We start from the raw sequence: 19049 nt of genomic DNA, 5'->3' as shown, positions 1-19049 counted from the left end.
GACAGAATGTTGTATCTTTTATGTGTTTATGGTAGAGTTTTTGTACTTTTTCTTAGACTTGAGAACTCTGTTTTATTAAGTCAGATTTTTTAGACTTAGACTACCACGGCCAGTGATTGACAAACATGTACATGTAGTGTATACAGTTGTACATGTGTCTACTGCTGAAGACTACTTGTTGAACTCTTGATGCCTTTTGATATGCCTGTTTATGGGACGTATTATGGTATACTGTTGTCCGTCCATCGTCAACATGTCGGACAATAACTCAAAAACGCTTGAACCAATTTAAATGAAACTTTGGTGAATTGTTTATATCTATTGACTTGAGCTCCCTTTCGATTTTTATAAAATTTGGATTTTACGATTCCAAGTTATGGTGTTTTATTCATTAAAAAAGGGGGATTTTCAAGTTTTAGGACAATAACTCAAAAATGCTTAGAACAGTTTTCATGCAACTTTGGTGAATTGTTATGTCTATTGATGTGAGCTCCCTTTCAATTTTTATAATTTTAGGTTTTACGTTCCCAAGTTATAAGGTTTTATTCATTAAAAAAGGGGGATTTTCCAGTTTTCGGACAATTACTCAAAAATGCTTTGAGCAGTTCTCATGAAACTTTGGTGACTGGTTTATATCTATTGAAAAAGTTCATGGCGCAGCTGTTTATTGTTATATGATATTTGGTTGTTGTCTCTGAGATAAAACACACATATCAATCTTTTAACACAGGTATGGGTATTGCAATATTAAAACATGATATCTCAGTCAGGTAATATTTGAGTTGTTTAAATTTTATACTTTCGGTTAAAAGGTAGTTCAGCACTTTAACACACTGTGACTTATTATTACATATATTCTGGAATGTGGTAGTTCATAGATGTGTGGTCTTTTCCTGTAGATACCACATTCCTTTCGCTGTTTGACTTATTAGACACTTTGGTCTAACTGGCTGTGAAGACTTCTTCATTGGCCTATCTCCTTGCTGGCTGTTTGGACTACTAATCACTTTTGGCCCTTGTCCTTGCTGGCTGTAGACTATACTGTACTTGATCGATGTGATGCCCTTGCTGGCTGTCAGGTTAGGGAAAAACTATTTAAAAGGACATAGGTTAGGGAAAAACTATTTAAAAAGACAGGTGTGTTAACTCCTGGTCTTTACAATATATCTTTATCTATTTTAGATAATTACATGCCTATTTGTTAAGTGGGTGGCCTGTTTTAGAAAGCTATTTAGAATATATTAATCAATGTTAATAATTAAGATATATATATATATATATTTAGACACTTGTGATTTCTTTATCTGGTTTTGATAAAAAAAAACAAGGTATGTAAACATATATACATGTATATACCAGTGATGCAAATGCCCTGAACATATACTGGTATTAATATTTGTTTACTAGGAAGACATTGAACCTGAATACATGCATTGTTTATTTAGCTTTACAAGGTCATTTGTCCATATAATGTTTGTTGTCTGTACCCACCACTTATGATAAGCTGATTTAGTTAATGGCCAAATATGCTAACTGCTATTTTTTTTTGTCTAAAAGCTGGTTGTATTGTTGAAAATTTTACATTGATGATAAAAGATACCTTTCTTATATACATGTACACAGATAATACTGGCATGACTATACTAAAGATACATGTAGATGCAGTCCAGGAGCTAGTAAAATTTGTCATTTTCCATTTTGGGTCACATTACCATATATATTTGTCAGACAGAATTTAATCAGGTTCAGAGTTGTTGATTTTTGCTTTATTATGTAGATGCAATGAAAAATGAATAAAGTTCTTAATATTCACCTTTTAAGTAACAATCAATAGGCAATTTCAACAAGGTTAAAATTTATGTTAGCTAGTCATGCATTCATTAACTTAGCCTTACAATATATGTAGATAAAAATTCTGTTTACATACATGAAGCGTTTTATATATATAAATATCCGTCATCAAATGGTGTAATTATATCTAATATATATCTTACTCATTCTATAGGAATGACAATAAAAAAGTTGTTCTTTTGTCAGTTTGTAGGAATCATTTGTATAAATGAGACATGGGAAAAAGAGAAAAATTGCTTTCTCGGTTAAAAAAGTGGACAAAATAAATTGCTTAAGAATATAAGTTACAATAATTTGATAAGATTTTTCAGTCATTTTTTAAGCAAAAGTTACGAAAGAGGGTACAAGATTTGTATAATCAACTCTTCCTAAAGTTGTCAAGCCAGTTCCCTGCAACTTCACAGGAAGATTGCACACATGTTGAAGTTATGGATCTGCTATTATGGAATTTTTTGAGGAATTTTTTCTCATTTTTCCAGATATTAGAATTTTTCGGCAAAATTTAGTTACAAATAATGCAACCCGGCCTTTTGAGACTTATTTTTTATTAAAAAATTATAAATAAGATTTTTAGTTGTGAATTATTTCCAGCAGGCATTGCTACAAGACTTGAACAGAAACATTTTTCCCTTGCACCACAAGTGCATAAATCTTATGCATACATACATTGCTAACATTTATAGGTGTATACTTTAATAAGCATCAAGCCATTCATGCTCTAAAGACTGTTAATATGACATAATTGTCTTCCTGAGTTTGTCATCTTTGTCTATATTGCAGACATGGTTATATGTTTTTTAATTGTATGAGATGAACATCTGCTGACTGTTCAAAATGTAAATATACAAAAATGCAACACTTTTAAATGTAATTTAAGCATGAAATTGTGCAAAGTTTGAAAAGTAAAATTTTTGCTATCTTCAGTTCAGGTTTTAGTTTATTGTGTTTTTGAAAGCAAGAGAAGGGGTCAGGGGGAGTGCAGTATACCTCGTTATAATGCCAGCTTTTGGACCAGATATAAATAAGCAGTAAATAAGGGTGGCAATATATATTGAGGGAAATTTATATGAAAAATAAGGACACATTGGGTAGGGCTGACTGCAGGAATCAGTGTCATTGCCCAAGGTTTTGGCAATGATAAGGACATTATTACAAGTGAAAACTATACTTTGCCAAATTACATCTTTGAAACCCTCCCTTGAAAATAATCATTACTACTAATTTATTGTGTAGGATATCTGTGTTGTTTGATGTATGTTACAGGTATAAATGAGAGTCATGGCATGTTGAAAAAACTAAAGTTGCATAATAACCATGACGATGGTTTGATGTAGAGAAACATTCATTTCTGACTTCTAATAATCATAGAATTGTATTGTAATGGAATGTGCCATACCCCCTCAACATATAGTACTATACTGTTAGTATATAAGATATGCTGAAATTTAGGTAGAGGAAAAACACATTTCTCATTTATTTCTTAAATCTACATCTTTGACTTAGTTGATCATTTCTGAAAAGAAAATCATTATATGACATGTAAATCTACTTTATAGAATGGAGACTATGACTTTTTAGGGAATTTTATACTTTTGACTTTTCAAGAAGAAATACAATGTGCAGATGTGTTCAGTTTGTTTAAAAACAGCAAAGTGTTATTAATTGTATAAAGTGATTTGTATCTATCCAAACTTAGAGAGAGCCATGATAAGTGTTTTCAGATTAATCAAAGTCATTGATGGTGAAATCTTTCAATTGCAGTTTCGTAGAGGAATTGGGGAAAATCAATTTATAACAGATTCCTTACGGGATTGGATTTGATGGATATAATTTATTTGGATTCAGTTTTTCAAATTTCATCAGCTTCATTTCTAACTGTTAAAAGGCTTTTAATTGCAACAAGTTGAAGGAGGTTTATAAAATACCTACATCTGAATCCAATAACATTGGAATTTTGAAATGATCTGATCTGTAAATGTAATGAACAGAGTTAAAATGCTTAAAAAAATGGTTAAAAATTTGATTATTCAGCTACAGTGCCATTTGATGAAAAGGAAACATATTGCAGTTTCATTTTAATTTAGATTTTGTTCACAAGTTGTATCCATTCCATTTACAAATGATTAATGTCATTTTTACTATGGAGAACATAACAATGTAAGAATGAAATCTAGAAACCCTTTTTACACTTACTGGAATAATATTACATTTTAAGAAAATACAATACTTAAATTGTAAAGTTGAGAAATTTTTGTCGTATTGAGAAGAGGATATTTAATGTGAGAAGTTGAATAGTAAACCATTATTTTTGGATATCATATTGCTGCATTTGAGAACTTTTCAGAACATAATTAATATGCTAATAATGATTCATTGTACTAGTGTGAGATGAGATTTTTTTTTTGTGGGAAATTCATGATTATTGATTGTGAAATAGATTAGGATTTGATGCAAATAATATCTACATTTTTAATGTCAAACTCAGCTGTTTCCATGTTGAAAAAAACAATCGTTGAAGGGCATTGTATACATGTATTACTGCATTCTTGAAATTGATATAGATTCAAAAAGAACATGCATGTCACATTTTTGTTTGAAGTACATATTAAAGAAATGTGATCCGTTATGTTGAATTCTGTGTAGAATATAATTGGAAGGTATATATACTTGACAGTGCATTTTAAAGTACAGTATGTACATGTAGCTTGGATGCAAAAATGTGGAATATTTTTTGAAACAGTAGAAAAAGTCTGAATTCTGGAGCTGGTGAAGTAAAATTTTATCGTCATATTTATAAGGATGTAAAAATTATGTTTTAAAATAGTGCTATTTCCTGTTTTTAGTTGAAAGAAATGATACCAGTTTTGTGCTCTGAAATCACATCTGTTTCTGAAATATGATGTTTTTTTATGTTGCAAACAGTAGAAAACTTTAAGTGTCTTAATTCTTTAAAAGGATAATGGACTCAACATTGAGTGTGACAGTCTGAAAGCTTTTCCTATTTAATAGATTAGTGCATTGCTTTTTCTCTGTCAAGGTTGAAACACCCTGTTAATTGAATTACAAATCAAAAGACTTCTGTAACATGATAACAATATATACTGCAATTTTAGAGTTTATGAAATGGAATTAATATGCTGCAAAGATCATATGTCGAATAGGATAACTTGTAATGTGGTTTACCTAATGGATATATATGTGATAAATGAAAATTAAAATTAAAGCAATAAGTTACTTGCATCTTTAAGAACTATATAGTGGAAACAATGAATAAGGAATTAGTACTTGAAAGGAAGGAACATCTGTCTGATCCTGTGTACATGCATCGTAGGATGAGACTACATAATATATCATTAATGAGGCAGTACAGATTAGAAAGTAAATATTAAGTTATCTCCCTTGACATGTAGGATTTTTTTTTCATTTCTCTGTTTTAATGCAAACATTAGTTGTTAAATTGATTAGTCCTATGTAATCCTTGATGGTTTCCATAGTCCAATTTTATGTTGTTGGTAAAAAACTGAATGTTAGCCCTGACAGAATCATTTTTGATTTACAAAATATTGAAGTAGACTTTGTCACACTTTGGCATACAGTTGTGTATTTCATCTTTGTTATTTCTGAGGAATGGTCCTCGGTTTTGTGAAAGTATGTAATCAGATTTCAGGTTTATATTCAAAATCTTAATTTAGCTTTCTCCAAATTATTTGAAATTTGGTTATATTTGAGAAACCATTGAACAGAAGTAATGTGAAGTGTTGACATACATGTATTTTACATTTATAAATCTGTACTTCTTACAATTTATTATACAGTAACTACATTATTACTACATTTGATTGATTGATAATTGCTTTACGCCACCTCATTGCAAAAGGCAATAGAGGGGAGTGTTGCATTTGATGTTTCCATGAATAATATCAAGTTAACCTGGACAATTCATTCTTAAATATTTTTTTTAAGAATTAAATGTTATATACTACTAGTATATGTACAGCAGTTTATGTCCAGTGGCAGATCCAGGATTTAATAAAAATTATATGACTGGTGTAAAAAATCAGGAAAATGTACTAAGAAACATTAACTCCCGCCCCAAAGGATTGGTCCTCACTTTCAATTTTTACATTTATTTTGCCCATTTATAGTCGCAGGCACATTGTTAGTTAAGACTTGTTAATACTTCTATAAATATCTTATGTAGCTATAGTCTTTTGTAGAGTTTCTGACCTGAGATGGGCAGACAGACAGGTATATTCATCTTATCATTTATATGAGAAAATCCTGCTTAGATTGACTCACAATTGAAACCGCCCTCTTTAAACAATTAAAACTAAAGTGACTATTTCCCCTAGCACACTTATAGTAAGTGGTGACTAGATCTTCTTACTTGAAGTCGTGACCATACACTGAAATAGTTGCTGTTTTAATGTAATTTTGGGAGTTTTGAGAAATTTTCATACTTCTGTGCACTTGTTGGTAATAATAAAAACATGGTGTGAAAGAAGACATTAAAATCTTTTTCCCATGGCTCAAGTTATTTATTTGAATAGGTTTGACTTAATTTTCCGTGATATATTGCAATGACTGCATCTCTATTATCTATATCACAGTAAAAACATATTTATGTAGCAATTTTTGAACTAGAAACAATATAACATATAAACTGCAAAATCAGGGATGAAATTACTCATAAAGTAAGTGCAGATTTGTGCATACATGTATCATTAAATTAAGAAGAAAGTTATACACATAAAACCTGAAATCTATTTTCAAGGTAGTCTATGTAGAATGTAATACACCTTTTTTTAGGTACACTGAAACACATATTTTGATTGATATTTGCTGAAAGACCAGCAACATTTAATACATGGATTTTCAGAATTTCAGTGTGCTTATAAACATAAAAATCTGCTGAATTTTTTAGTTTGTCTCAACCAAATGTTATAAAACTTATACACAACCGTTCTAGAGTTATGCGTGTTTACAAATAGAAAAATTGCTGAATTTTATGTTTCTGTTCTCTACTTAAGTTAGCCTCAACCAAATGTTATGAGACTTACACACAATGCTTATTACTACAAAACTCAGATCAAGTTCAAATTTGGGCTGCGTCACTTTTACCGTTCTTCAGTTATGTCCCTTTATAACTATATGATATGCAAGCGGGGGCATCATCTGTGGACACATGTGGACACTATCCACATGTATTTAACCAATGTAAGCTTTTTTTGCAAGGTGATCAATTAAAGCTCAGGAAACCTCTAGTCATGATTACCCTACATTATAAACTAGCATGAATAACAGTTAAGAATGCTAAAGGCTTTATAAAAAACACAGGGAGCTCAATATTATTAACTGAGATTTGATACTTATAAATGATGAGTTAATTAAAAGTAACAGGTTTTCATACAAGAATTATTGTATAATTAAGTGTCATATGGAATCTGTTTGCATTACATCAAACAATTTGTTTAATAAGTGAATCTCTATAGTAGTTAATGTTATATAGAAGCTAGATTGTAGCTCTTTAGTTAGTTAACTATTTTACAGCTTCTTTACAGTTCTCATTTGTGTCAAGGATATCTGAATATTACAGTAAATTGGCATTCTTACACGTTTTGGATTATTTTATAATGATATTCCTAAGTAATGAAAAAAATGTGATCTAATTAATAAATATATTTGACATGAATACAAGACAATGTTTTCATGACCCAGGGTACATATAATGTATCAGTTTATTTTATTTTACATACGTTATTCCAGAATTCAAATAATTTTTTTCTGAATAAATTAAAATAAATAAACACACAGCAATACGCACAGTAAAACTAAAGTTAAAAGAAGTCTTGAGTCCAATGTTAGAATAGCCTCAATAGGTAACAGAAGAAACTAAGCAAAATGAAAATGATCAACATAAATTAACAAAGGACTGCTAGCAGTTACTGACATGCCAGCTCCAGACCTCAGTTAAACTGATCGAAAGATTATGTCTTCATCATATGAAAATCAAGCACAATCCCTCCCATTAAGACAACAACTCACAAAGTTCCTGACTTATGACTGTTTGGGTGTTTTTAGTTATTTGATGCAATGTGAAAATTTCTTATGTCATTTCTTTATTTACTTGTGAAAATAGTGATATAATATATATTTTGAGATTATAACAATTATCAGCAGGTTTTTTCCACTACCTGTTCATCAATCATGTATTTGTTACCTGCAAAATTTAAATATAAATTTGAATGATAATGATTTAAAGCTACAGCTAGATTTAAATTAAGATAGTATTTGAGGTAATCCTTCAAAACGTATGTTAGTTAAGGTAATCCTTCAAAAATTATGTTATTTAAGTTAATCCTTCAAAACGTATGTTATTTAAGTTAATCCTTAAAAATAAGTTAATCCTTCAAAATGTATGTTATTTAAGTTAATCCTTCAAAAGGTATGTTATTTAAGTTAATCCTTCAAAACGTATGTTATTTGAGTTAATCCTTCAAAACGTATATTTTTTAAGTTAATCCTTCAAAACGTATGTTATTTAAGTTAATCCTTCAAAACGTATGTTATTTAAGCAAATAATCCTGACTTTTGCCTGTTTTTGTTTGAAGAAAAATAGGTAATGGTTCCAGCGGTATAAAAAATTCTCAAATTGTTCTCCATAGATATACAATTCTAATGCAATTTTTATGTAACCACTTTTTTCATTGGCTATTAGTTGCCGTCAAATTCACAGTTGACCAGTCATAACTAAGGAGGGACCCTCCATTTTGAATTGATTGAATCAAAAACTGTTAGATTTCTCAATAAAATCGCAAATTAAATATCACCAACCTCAAAATCGCCGTATTAATGTGATTTCATTCAAATTTGAATCGTAGAGGTAACGTCATAACCTCCAGTTTGTAAGTTTTCATTTGTATGACGTCACGTTTAGCCATAACGTCTTTGTGCAAAAATCATTCATAAAGGTTTGCAGATTTTTTTTTTATTTCAAATTTATACATTTTTTCAAGCTCTAACATATTATGCATTAGAATCGGAATAACAATAATATAGTTGAAGAGTTGCCACCGTCAATTTTGATTTGACGGTCGCAAATTGACGTTTTACTGTCTCCGCTACGTGTCGCCAGTAAAACTGCATTTGCGACCGTCAAATCGCCAATTGACGGTGGCATCTCTTCAACTACAGTACTGTTATTCCTTAATTCTATCATAGTAAATACATCTTTACTTTGTCAAAACACTGCCATGGATTCATCATCTTACATTGGGTACTAATTTTCATGGATTTCATGGGTATAGATGAAAACATTAATTTTAATTTCCCAATTTTCAGTAGGCTTGTATGCAAAATTTATCAAAACAATAAAAGCAAGTATTCATGAAACAACAAAATTTGTTCACGATCCTAAATAAGTTGATATCCCTGAAAAAAAGCCAATCCACAGAAATATATTAAACAGATATAGTGAAACCAAGAACATCATTAGGTAGTCATGAATATACAAGTAAATAATTGTTACTTTTTATTTCAGTGTGCCAGCAATGGTTAGTCCATGAAGATGGTGCTTTAGCCTACCAATTACAGAACAAAGAGAGTAAGTCATTCTTCTTTTTGATAAAAAAATGTTTTGTTCTTCATTTCATGGTGACGAAAGTTATAATGAAAATTACTGCAAGAAGCAAAAATGAGTTAGTTCTGCAGACAATTGTCGATTTTAAAAAGTAACATTACTGGTAATTTTACGTCTTTCAGTATGGTTAGTTTAACTAGATCTGCACGAAATCTGATAGTTCTCCCTCCTCTAAAAGAAACCCCTAAAAACAAGACTCCCTTTTTAAAACCTCAAAAGAACACCTGTTTATAAACACTTAGCAAAGTATAACCTTTCCATATTATTTCCCCAGTTGATTTCCATTATGGATTGAACAGATATAACAGAAGGACTATAAGAGATGACATTCCAGTGGCTCGTGTGGTACAGGATGATGAAGAGGTCATTCAACAACAAGAGAGATTCCAGGAACTAGAGGCCCTCAAAGCTCAGTAAGTACAAAAATTTCATTGACGTTACAAATAATCAGTCATGTTCTCTTATAACCTTAGGAATTTTACTTTGTGAAAGTAGTACTTGTTGTAATGACAACTTTCACATCAAACAGATGGTCCAAGCGGGAAAAATTTGTCCCTCTACTGTTAATTTTTTTTATCCTTTAATTTAATCTAGTCCAAAGGTATCTCTTAAAGTTGTAATTTACATAATAGAATGTAGTATGATTTGATATGACTATCTTGTTGATTAGTTTTATCATATTGTGAATACGGATACACCTGTAGCCTACAGTCAGGTGTTTGGGTCTTGGCCAAACATTTTTCTGATGGCAAAAAATGACTGATCAAAAAATTTATGTAAACAAATGAGTAATTATTGAAACCTCCCCTTGCTGTTATGTAATATGTTAAGTATACATGTACCGGAGATTAACCTAGTGCATCAAAGTTTAAGAGCTGCTTTGAAAATTTTTGGTATGAATTAAAATTTACATGTTGTAAATCTGTTATATAAAATAAAAAAAAAAAACATTGCAAAAAACCTGCAGCCTATAAGTTATGCGTTTACCATTAGGTAGGCTGATGAGAGGTCACATACTTATGTACTAATTAAAAAATTTCAAAGACTATATTTTGTTCTTGGAAGCGTGCTAAAATTGATTTTGGTGAAAAAGAAAAAGTAAAATGCCATTCAGTCATTGTGTACTAAAGGGGAGTCTGTTTTACATTGTATTTTGATTTCTATGTATGTTGTAGGGCAAGGTCAGCTCTTTGAAAAGCAAAAAAAAAAAAATATAACATAGGATACTGTGTTTATTTGAGAGAAAATAACACTCACAATTTTGATTTTTTTTGTCAACTTTAAAATTGAAAAATAAAATATCAACTATATATAAGAGTTTTCCATTATGCTAACACTTCCATAGGAAGGCAACCTGTAACCTGAGGTAATCTGTATTATGGCAGTTATTCAGTAAACAATTTTTGTAAAGAGATAGCTTGTAGAAAGAAAACAAAAGGGACTAAAATAAAAAAAATAGATGTATTATGATTGCCAATTAGACAACCAGCCATATACATGGTAATGGCTAAACAAACAAAAGTGTGAACAATTGCAGGTCACTGAACAGCCTTCACCAATGAGCTAAACCCATACTGTATAATAAAAAATACTCTGGTATGATAAAATATTAAACAATTCAAAAGAGAAAAAATTGGCCTGATTTATCATACAGCAATGAACGAATTTCAAATATTGGAACCAGCAACAACCACTGGATTACAGGCTCCTGGCTTGAGACAGGAAAATAAAAGAATGTGGTGGGGTGTAGCATGTTTTGTGATCACTCACCCTTCCCAGTAAGTCTCAAAGGGAAATTAACCTTCACCACTTAGATGTTTATCTATATACCCTGCAAATTGCAACTATGGCAAAATACAAGTTTAAGAATTTCATTTCTTTTAAAAAACAACAAATTAGTTCTTTTAAAACTTTGTAATTTTTTTATTTAAAAATTTTAGTCATGCGATTATGATGACATCACAAACAAAACTTGTTTTTACTGGACATTGAAAGTTAATTATTAAGCTAGCAGTAACCTCCCTTGAAAAAATATTTGATAATTTTTTTCACAGAGCTGAAGAAGATGAGGAGGTTGCTAGGAGAGTTACAGAAGAATTGATGAGTGAGGAAGAAGCTCACAAGAGACAAAGAGAATTAGAGGATGAGGTAACATGACTATCACATGACAAAACATATGTGTCATGTAAAAGTTATATAATTCTGCATTTGGATATAATTTCTTTATTACTTACTTCATGTTAAGTAATCAACATTCAGTGAGATTTGTGGTGAAATTAAACTGAGTCAAATGGTGAAATATTTTAAGAGGGAATCCATGCATTCACTGTGTAGAAAAAAAAATCAATCAAAGTATAATGTCCAATGATAAGTGGAGGCAATAGGAATCATATTTGAAGTTTATTTATGACAAATATGATATACCACAAAATTCAGTGTATTTAAAAAAAAATAAAAATAGTTACATGCTAGATAATGTAAATACAGATAAACTGGACATTGTCTTGATAATAAATAACATACAATTGCCTTTTACATACAGTTTTAAATGTTTTATGTATCTACTGCTTTCAGGAAGTTGCAAGAACGGTTCAGGAAAAAGAAAAGAAAAAATATGAGAAATACATAGAGAAACAGAGACTCAAAGAACTTAAAACAGAGCGTAAAATATTAGAGAAGCAGTTAGAACAACATACCCAGGATGCTCGGTTGACTCTCCGATCTAGTCAAGATGAAGGTACATCAGATGAAGGTAATGAGTGAGTGTTAGACCTCTAGACACAGAGGCACATAGAAAATATTGGCTTTTCTTCTCATAGTGCTCTTGTATAGAGGAGCAGTTTACTACACTCATATTCCTGACTACATGTTAAGTATCTCTATTTCTTACAGTGTGAAGGATTCATTTGTTCATCAGTTTTCTTGCAAGTGATTAATTCTATAATGTAGACATGACAAGAGCTTTTTAAAACAATTGTAAGCTGTTAAAATCAAGACTGCTTCAATGTTCTTACAATGGATTACGTCTATGATGCAAACTATTACAACAACTTTAAAACCAATTGTCAGCTGTTGAAGTCAAAACTGCTTAGATAGAATTTTGATAAGTCTATAGTAAAATTACCAGAGTTAATTTTTCACTTTGACAAGCTTATTTTCAACCACTAGGTAGTAAATACTTTAACTCTTAAAAGCCTCTGTAGCAATCAGAATGACATTGACTACTTATAAGAAAACTGTTAAACACATGAATGGTCAATTAATACCATTGACCAGATTTAACATGGAGCTTGTTATATTGTCTTTGCTTTTAGATAGATACTAAATCACTCATTTACAAAAATTATAAAAAAATGGAGAAGTCATTCAAAATTATATTATGATAAATAAACAACAACATCTGGGTTACCGCAAGGTGATAGTTTTATTGAGTCTACATGTTTCGCCACTTACGGTGGCGTCTTCAGGACAATTTAAACATAGAAAACAAATACTGAAGTACATGAAATGCGGTGCATATGGGGTTACAAAGGTTAACAAGACGTAACGTCACAATAATTGATTTGACAACTTTAAAATGAAAGTGAAAGTAAAAGTTAATAATGCATTGTCAGTGTCTTTTCCAAAATGGACAACACCTCACAGGACATTCCGTACCATTCCAAAAGGCTTCACTCGGAAAGAGGTACTACTTCCAATTGCGTCGGGAATGTTGTAAGATGTATGGTAGTCGCACATGTAGGGCATGGTGGAAGTTGTGGTGAATTGGTTACATTTTGCGGTTGTGGTACACTATCCATGTTGCAAGTTTATTTCAACAATAATCGTGCGGTTCTGCGGTTCAGTACGTTTTGCGGTGGTCTTCTTTTTCGCGGGTTTTCCTTTTCTTCGAGGTATGGGCGGTTTCTTCAGCTTTTCCGTTAGAAGGTGTTGGTTCACTCGTCACAAATTATTTATTTTTCTGTGAACCCCTGCATCCGCACACGATCCACCTTAGCCGTCCTGCGTTGTAGTTACAACCGTTAGCCTCATGTCTACCGACCAGTTCCATTCTACCACCAACCTCACTGAAGAAACCGCCCATACCTCGAAGAAAAGGAAAACCCGCGAAAAAGAAGACCACCGCAAAACGTACTGAACCGCAGAACCGCACGATTATTGTTGAAATAAACTTGCAACATGGATAGTGTACCACAACCGCAAAATGTAACCAATTCACCACAACTTCCACCATGCCCTACATGTGCGACTACCATACATCTTACAACATTCCCGACGCAATTGGAAGTAGTACCTCTTTCCGAGTGAAGCCTTTTGGAATGGTACGGAATGTCCTGTGAGGTGTTGTCCATTTTGGAAAAGACACTGACAATGCATTATTAACTTTTACTTTCACTTTCATTTTAAAGTTGTCAAATCAATTATTGTGACGTTACGTCTTGTTAACCTTTGTAACCCCATATGCACCGCATTTCATGTACTTCAGTATTTGTTTTCTATGTTTAAATTGTCCTGAAGACGCCACCGTAAGTGGCGAAACATGTAGACTCAATAAAACTATCACCTTGCGGTAACCCAGATGTTGTTGTCTCTACATATTATATATGATAAATAAAGACAAACAAGTAGTAGAATGTGGATTAATTTATTTCAGTGAGTACTAATTTCTATACGACCGCAAACAAATTTTGTGGTCGTATATTGGTATGACGTTGGCGTTGTCGTCGTCGTTGTCGTCCGGCGTCGTTGTCCGAAGACACATTGTTTTTCGCACTCTAACTTTAGTTAAAGTGAATGGATCTCAATGAAATTTTACCTTAAGGTTCAATACCACAAAAGGAAGTTGGGGATTGATTTTGGGGGTTATGGTACCAACAGTTAAGGAATTAGGGGCCAAAAAGGGGCCAAAAATAAGCATTTTTGTAACTTCCGGACATAACTTGTGTGTTAGTGTATGGATCTCTCTGACATTGTACCACAAGTTCCATATCACAAAGGGAATGCTGGGATTGATTTTGGGGGTAATTGCTTCCAAATTTTAGGAATTAGGGGCCAAAAAGGGGAAAAAAACAAGCATTTTTCTAGTTTCATGACAATAACTTGTATGTAAGTGTATGGATCTCTCTGACATTGTACCATAAGGTTCCATATCACAAAGGGAATGATGGGATTGATTTTGGGGGTAATTGCCTCCAAATTTTAGGAATTAGGGGCCATAAAGGGGCAAAAAACAAGCATTTTTCTAGTTTCCTGACAATAACTTGTGTGTAAGTGTATGGATCTTTATGAAATTGTACTACAAGGTTCCATATCACAGAGGGAAAGCAAGAATTGATTTTGGGGGTAATTGCCCACAACGTTTAGGAAGAAGGGGCCAAAAAGGGGCCAAAAATAAGCATTTTTCTAGTTTCCAGACAATAACTTATGTTCAAGTGTATGGATCTCTCTGAAATTGTACTGCAAGGTACCAAACCACAAAGAGAAGGCTGGGATTGATTTTGGGGGTAATTCCCTAGAAATTTGAGGAATTAGGGGCCATAAAGGGGCAAAAAAACAAGCATTTTTCTAGTTTCAGGACAATAACTTGTGTGTAAGTGTATGGATCTTTATGAAATTGTACTGCAAGGTTCCATATCACAAAGGGAAAGCTGGGTTTGAGTTTGGGGGTAATTGCCCTAAATGTTTAGGAATTTGGGGCCAAAAAACAAGCATTTTTCTTGTTTCCAGACAATAACTTGTGTTCAAGTGTATGGATCTCTCTGAAATTGTACAGTTCATACATGTGAACCTCCCGACGGGAGTACAATAATCCCGTTTTCAGGGGTCTCCTCCCGACCTCCCATTGAATACAAACAAATCCCGTGTATGAAATATTTCATGAATGAAAAATTTCAGCCCAACATATCTGGTGTAACTGACATTACTGAAGTTATATTTTACCTGTAAATCAATTAACATGCATAGTTACATGGCCTCACTTGTCACCTTGGGTGTCAAACATACTGGTAATAAACGATTTTTACCTCAGGCTAACTGCCGTTGTGCAATAAAACTTTATTTATTTAAAATGAATGTTGGGTTACTTCCCTTGATTTATCTTGTTTTAAGTTACTTTCCTTTAAATAATGTAAATTTTTAAAAGAATATAAATAAAATATAAATTGAACAAATAATCATAAAAGGATGGTAATTAAATGATTTTAAATGTTTTAGGACAAATAAAAAAATAATAATTTGAAAATTATTTGAGGGTTCTATACTTCCTTTCAAGGCTTAAATTGAAATTTATATAATTACTATGACCCATATTTCAGTTTGAATGTGTTACTTATCATGCATTAAAAATCTACTTGCATAAAGATAAAAATTAAAGATCTATTGCAGATAGATAAGCAAATGTTCTGATTGCAATGAATAATTGTAAAAAAGATATGACCTAGAAAATTTAAAGAACATACTGAAAAAGAAGAATGTTAGATTGAACAAGTTGAAAGTTTAAATAGATAGATATAATTTATAAGTACAAAGGTACTATAAACATAATACATTCGGATGGAAAGTTGAAGAAAACACACTTTAACAGACAATTTCTACAGCACACGGTTACATTTACGACAGAATTTATGTCACTTAAAAACATCCTGATCTGAGTCCTAATCTCCAAAACTCCTGATCTTAGTTTCACAGTCCATCACATGTATGTGTACTGCAAGGTACCATAGCATACCACAAAGGGAAGGCTGGGATTGAGTTTGGGGGTGATGAATCATAAGGGGGTTAAAAAAATTTTGGGGGGGGGATTTTTTTTTCCTTTTTTTCTTTAAAATTTTCCATTTTAAATTGGTTATTTCTGATTTATATATAAAAGCAAATAATAATGATATGGTTTGAATAGATAAATTAAAAATTTTTAAGTTCTTAGACCACATTTATTCTGTGTCAGAAACCTATGCTGTGTCAAATATTTAATTACAATCCAAATTCAGTGCTGTATCAAGCTTGAATGTTGTGTCCATACTTGCCCCAACTGTTCAGGGTTCGACCTCTGCGGTCGTATCAAGCTGCGCCCCAGCGGAGCATTTTATTGTGGATTGAGAAAAAAAATCTATATTCATGGATACTTGATTTGTAAATTTGATAAATTAGGTAAATATCTAACCAACATTTTGGCTTTTAATGTGACTTCATTTAAATTATCCACCAGGCAGTCATACAGTCTTAATGTTTGGTTTATTATTTCGTGGTAGTAACAAATTTACATACAAACCTATACAAAATTTGAATTCTGTTGAATGCTAAAATTTGGTGTTAACCTTTATGTATGAAATCCACAAATAATTAAGAATCCACAAGATGAAGAAAAAAAGATTTTTACCTTGTGAGGTCCTGAATTTATGAACTTTTAAAAGATAAGTTTTCTTTTCAATGGTTGTTAATTTCAAATGATAAAAAGATTGAATAAAAATGTCCATGAATATAATATGGTCAACGCACTATGCACTGCTTTCAAATATTAGGCCAACAAAACAAATATGTATGTGTCATGTCCTTTTTCTGAATTTTAAATTCAATCCTACATATTTCAGGTACAAACTTTTAAGTGAACATTTTTGTCTTTTTTTCCCTTGAAAGAAAAAAGGAATACAAGATTCTTTGTTTTTTTAAATTTTTTTTCAAGTTTCTTTATTTGGGAAAATTATAAAAATGACAATCTACAACCCTTCAAGTTTAACCCTAATGTAACATGACATACACATAATATTTTTTGCCATATTATTTCACACAATAGTATTTACATTTTAGTGTTAACAAATTAGTATCTTCTTGCCATAGTTTGTTATTATTTAGACAAGCCACACTGTATACAAGGAATTTTAACACCAGAACATAATTTAACCATTAGTCATGTAATTTTCAAATAAATATCATGTTCTAAAATTTGCCAAGTATGCCACAGTGGAATATAATAAAGATATACAGCATTTGAGTGGTCTTAATTTGTATGATTTTCATAATTAAAAACCATGGCATGTTTTGGGGGTAATGAATGCATGAAATGCCTTCAAAAACTTTATGTCAAAGGCTCAATAGCTATATCTTCCAAGCCTCATCTCTGCCTTTGAGAGTTCAGACAACATTGGGCAATGGGGTGAACATTCTTTAGATCATTAACATTCCCATGACTAGTAATTGATTGATAATACATACTCATATATTCAAGTTATAAAATGATTTATATGTGCATAACCATACTTATCAAGAAAACTTTTTTATTAAGTATTACATAAGTTGTGCATGACATATGAATCTGTTCTTAAAAATGCTAAGTGAAAAAAATGACAAACTTCACCACATAGTGACTGGCAGATTGAGTACACATTGTTGGTTTTTTTTGTGCAAATGAATCTTACACAGCTGCTCCTGTCTGACCATATCTTGCACAACTGAAGAAATTCATTGTGTCATCAATAGATTATATATAGCACACACAAATACATAAAGAGGTTGGTGAATAATATTATACCCCCGCTCTAGAAGTAGGGACTATATTGTAATTTTCTTGTCCGTCAATCTGTCTGTTCACCATTCAAACTTTTCAAAAACTACTTAACAGAATAACTTTATATTTGGTCAGGAAGTCTATATTGATGAATTTTAACGTGTGTGTGCTTTTCAGATCTATCAGACACTAAATTCAAGTTTTCAGATACTATGAATATTCCACATGGGGGTATGTGTATCATGACAATGTGTGCATTCTTGTATATTATGACATACACAATGAACAAAATAATAATACTGATGACTTTTGTTTTCTGTCTATTTATAGATGTCGGAGATGTGCAGCATTCCATGGGTGATATGGCGGTATCAGGCAGAAACAGCAGGTCAGAACGTAATGGTTACACTAGGTATATGTACAGGTAGTCATCACTTTACTAATACTAAACTAACTATAGGGGTTCTTTAGGGTTTCATAGATTCTGTGAACTGTTTTATGCTACAAGGATTTTTTTCTTCAGTTTTAGGATTTTTCCCGGCTCATCTCAGTTCATGCAATTGGTCATCTTTGATATTTATTGTTAGAAATAGGAAAACTATCAGCAAGATAAGAATTTAAAATGTTCATTCAAAAGCAATCAGCAAGTAAAATTGCTTTTAAACAAACATTGGGGATAGCCATGAATTTAAGCATCTTTTTTGGAGGAAGATTGTCAAATATATTAGCCCAAGTTTAAACTATGCAACATAGAGAGTAAAAATTTTAATCACAGATTTTCAGATCCTGTTTGAAATTTAAATATAATTTAAGACATGACGGGAATTGTGTGAAAATATATTACAGAAAAAAGTAAAATCACAAAAATACTGAACTCCGATGAAAATTCAAAAAGGAAAGTCCCTAATCAAATGACAAAATCAAAAGCTCAAACACATCAAACGAATGGATAACAACTGTCATATTCCTGACTTGTCAGAGAAGTATTAGTACAGTTGCCCATAGTTGAGATTAAGATGGACTGTAAATTAAAAAGTGAAATGTGTATTACTGTTGAAA

At 31.6% G+C, this 19049-nt stretch overlaps 1 protein-coding gene across 9 annotated transcripts in view; it reads left to right on the top strand.

Moving 5' to 3' along the window:
• The window catches only part of LOC127719801 (trichohyalin-like), a 56778-nt gene that overhangs the window by 8689 nt on the left and 29040 nt on the right, over positions 1–19049 (top strand). For 2 of the 9 annotated variants that reach the window (XM_052226088.1, XM_052226080.1), the window contains exons 1-6: positions 4400–5229; positions 9392–9454; positions 9765–9903; positions 11545–11638; positions 12065–12242; positions 18321–18414. In XM_052226088.1, the coding sequence (XP_052082048.1) occupies positions 5118–5229; positions 9392–9454; positions 9765–9903; positions 11545–11638; positions 12065–12242; positions 18321–18414 (680 nt within the window). In that variant the 5' untranslated portion in view covers positions 4400–5117. Of the gene's footprint in view, positions 1–4397; positions 5230–9391; positions 9455–9764; positions 9904–11544; positions 11639–12064; positions 12243–18320; positions 18415–19049 lie in introns of those variants that run through there. The other 7 variants (XM_052226084.1, XM_052226082.1, XM_052226081.1 and 4 more) reach the window with 7 other exon arrangements.

This window comes from Mytilus californianus, unplaced genomic scaffold, assembly GCF_021869535.1.
Source record: "Mytilus californianus isolate M0D057914Y unplaced genomic scaffold, xbMytCali1.0.p SCAF_11, whole genome shotgun sequence".
NCBI classification, from domain to species: Eukaryota; Metazoa; Mollusca; class Bivalvia; order Mytilida; family Mytilidae; genus Mytilus; species Mytilus californianus.
This window is presented reverse-complemented; position numbering and strand designations above follow the sequence as displayed.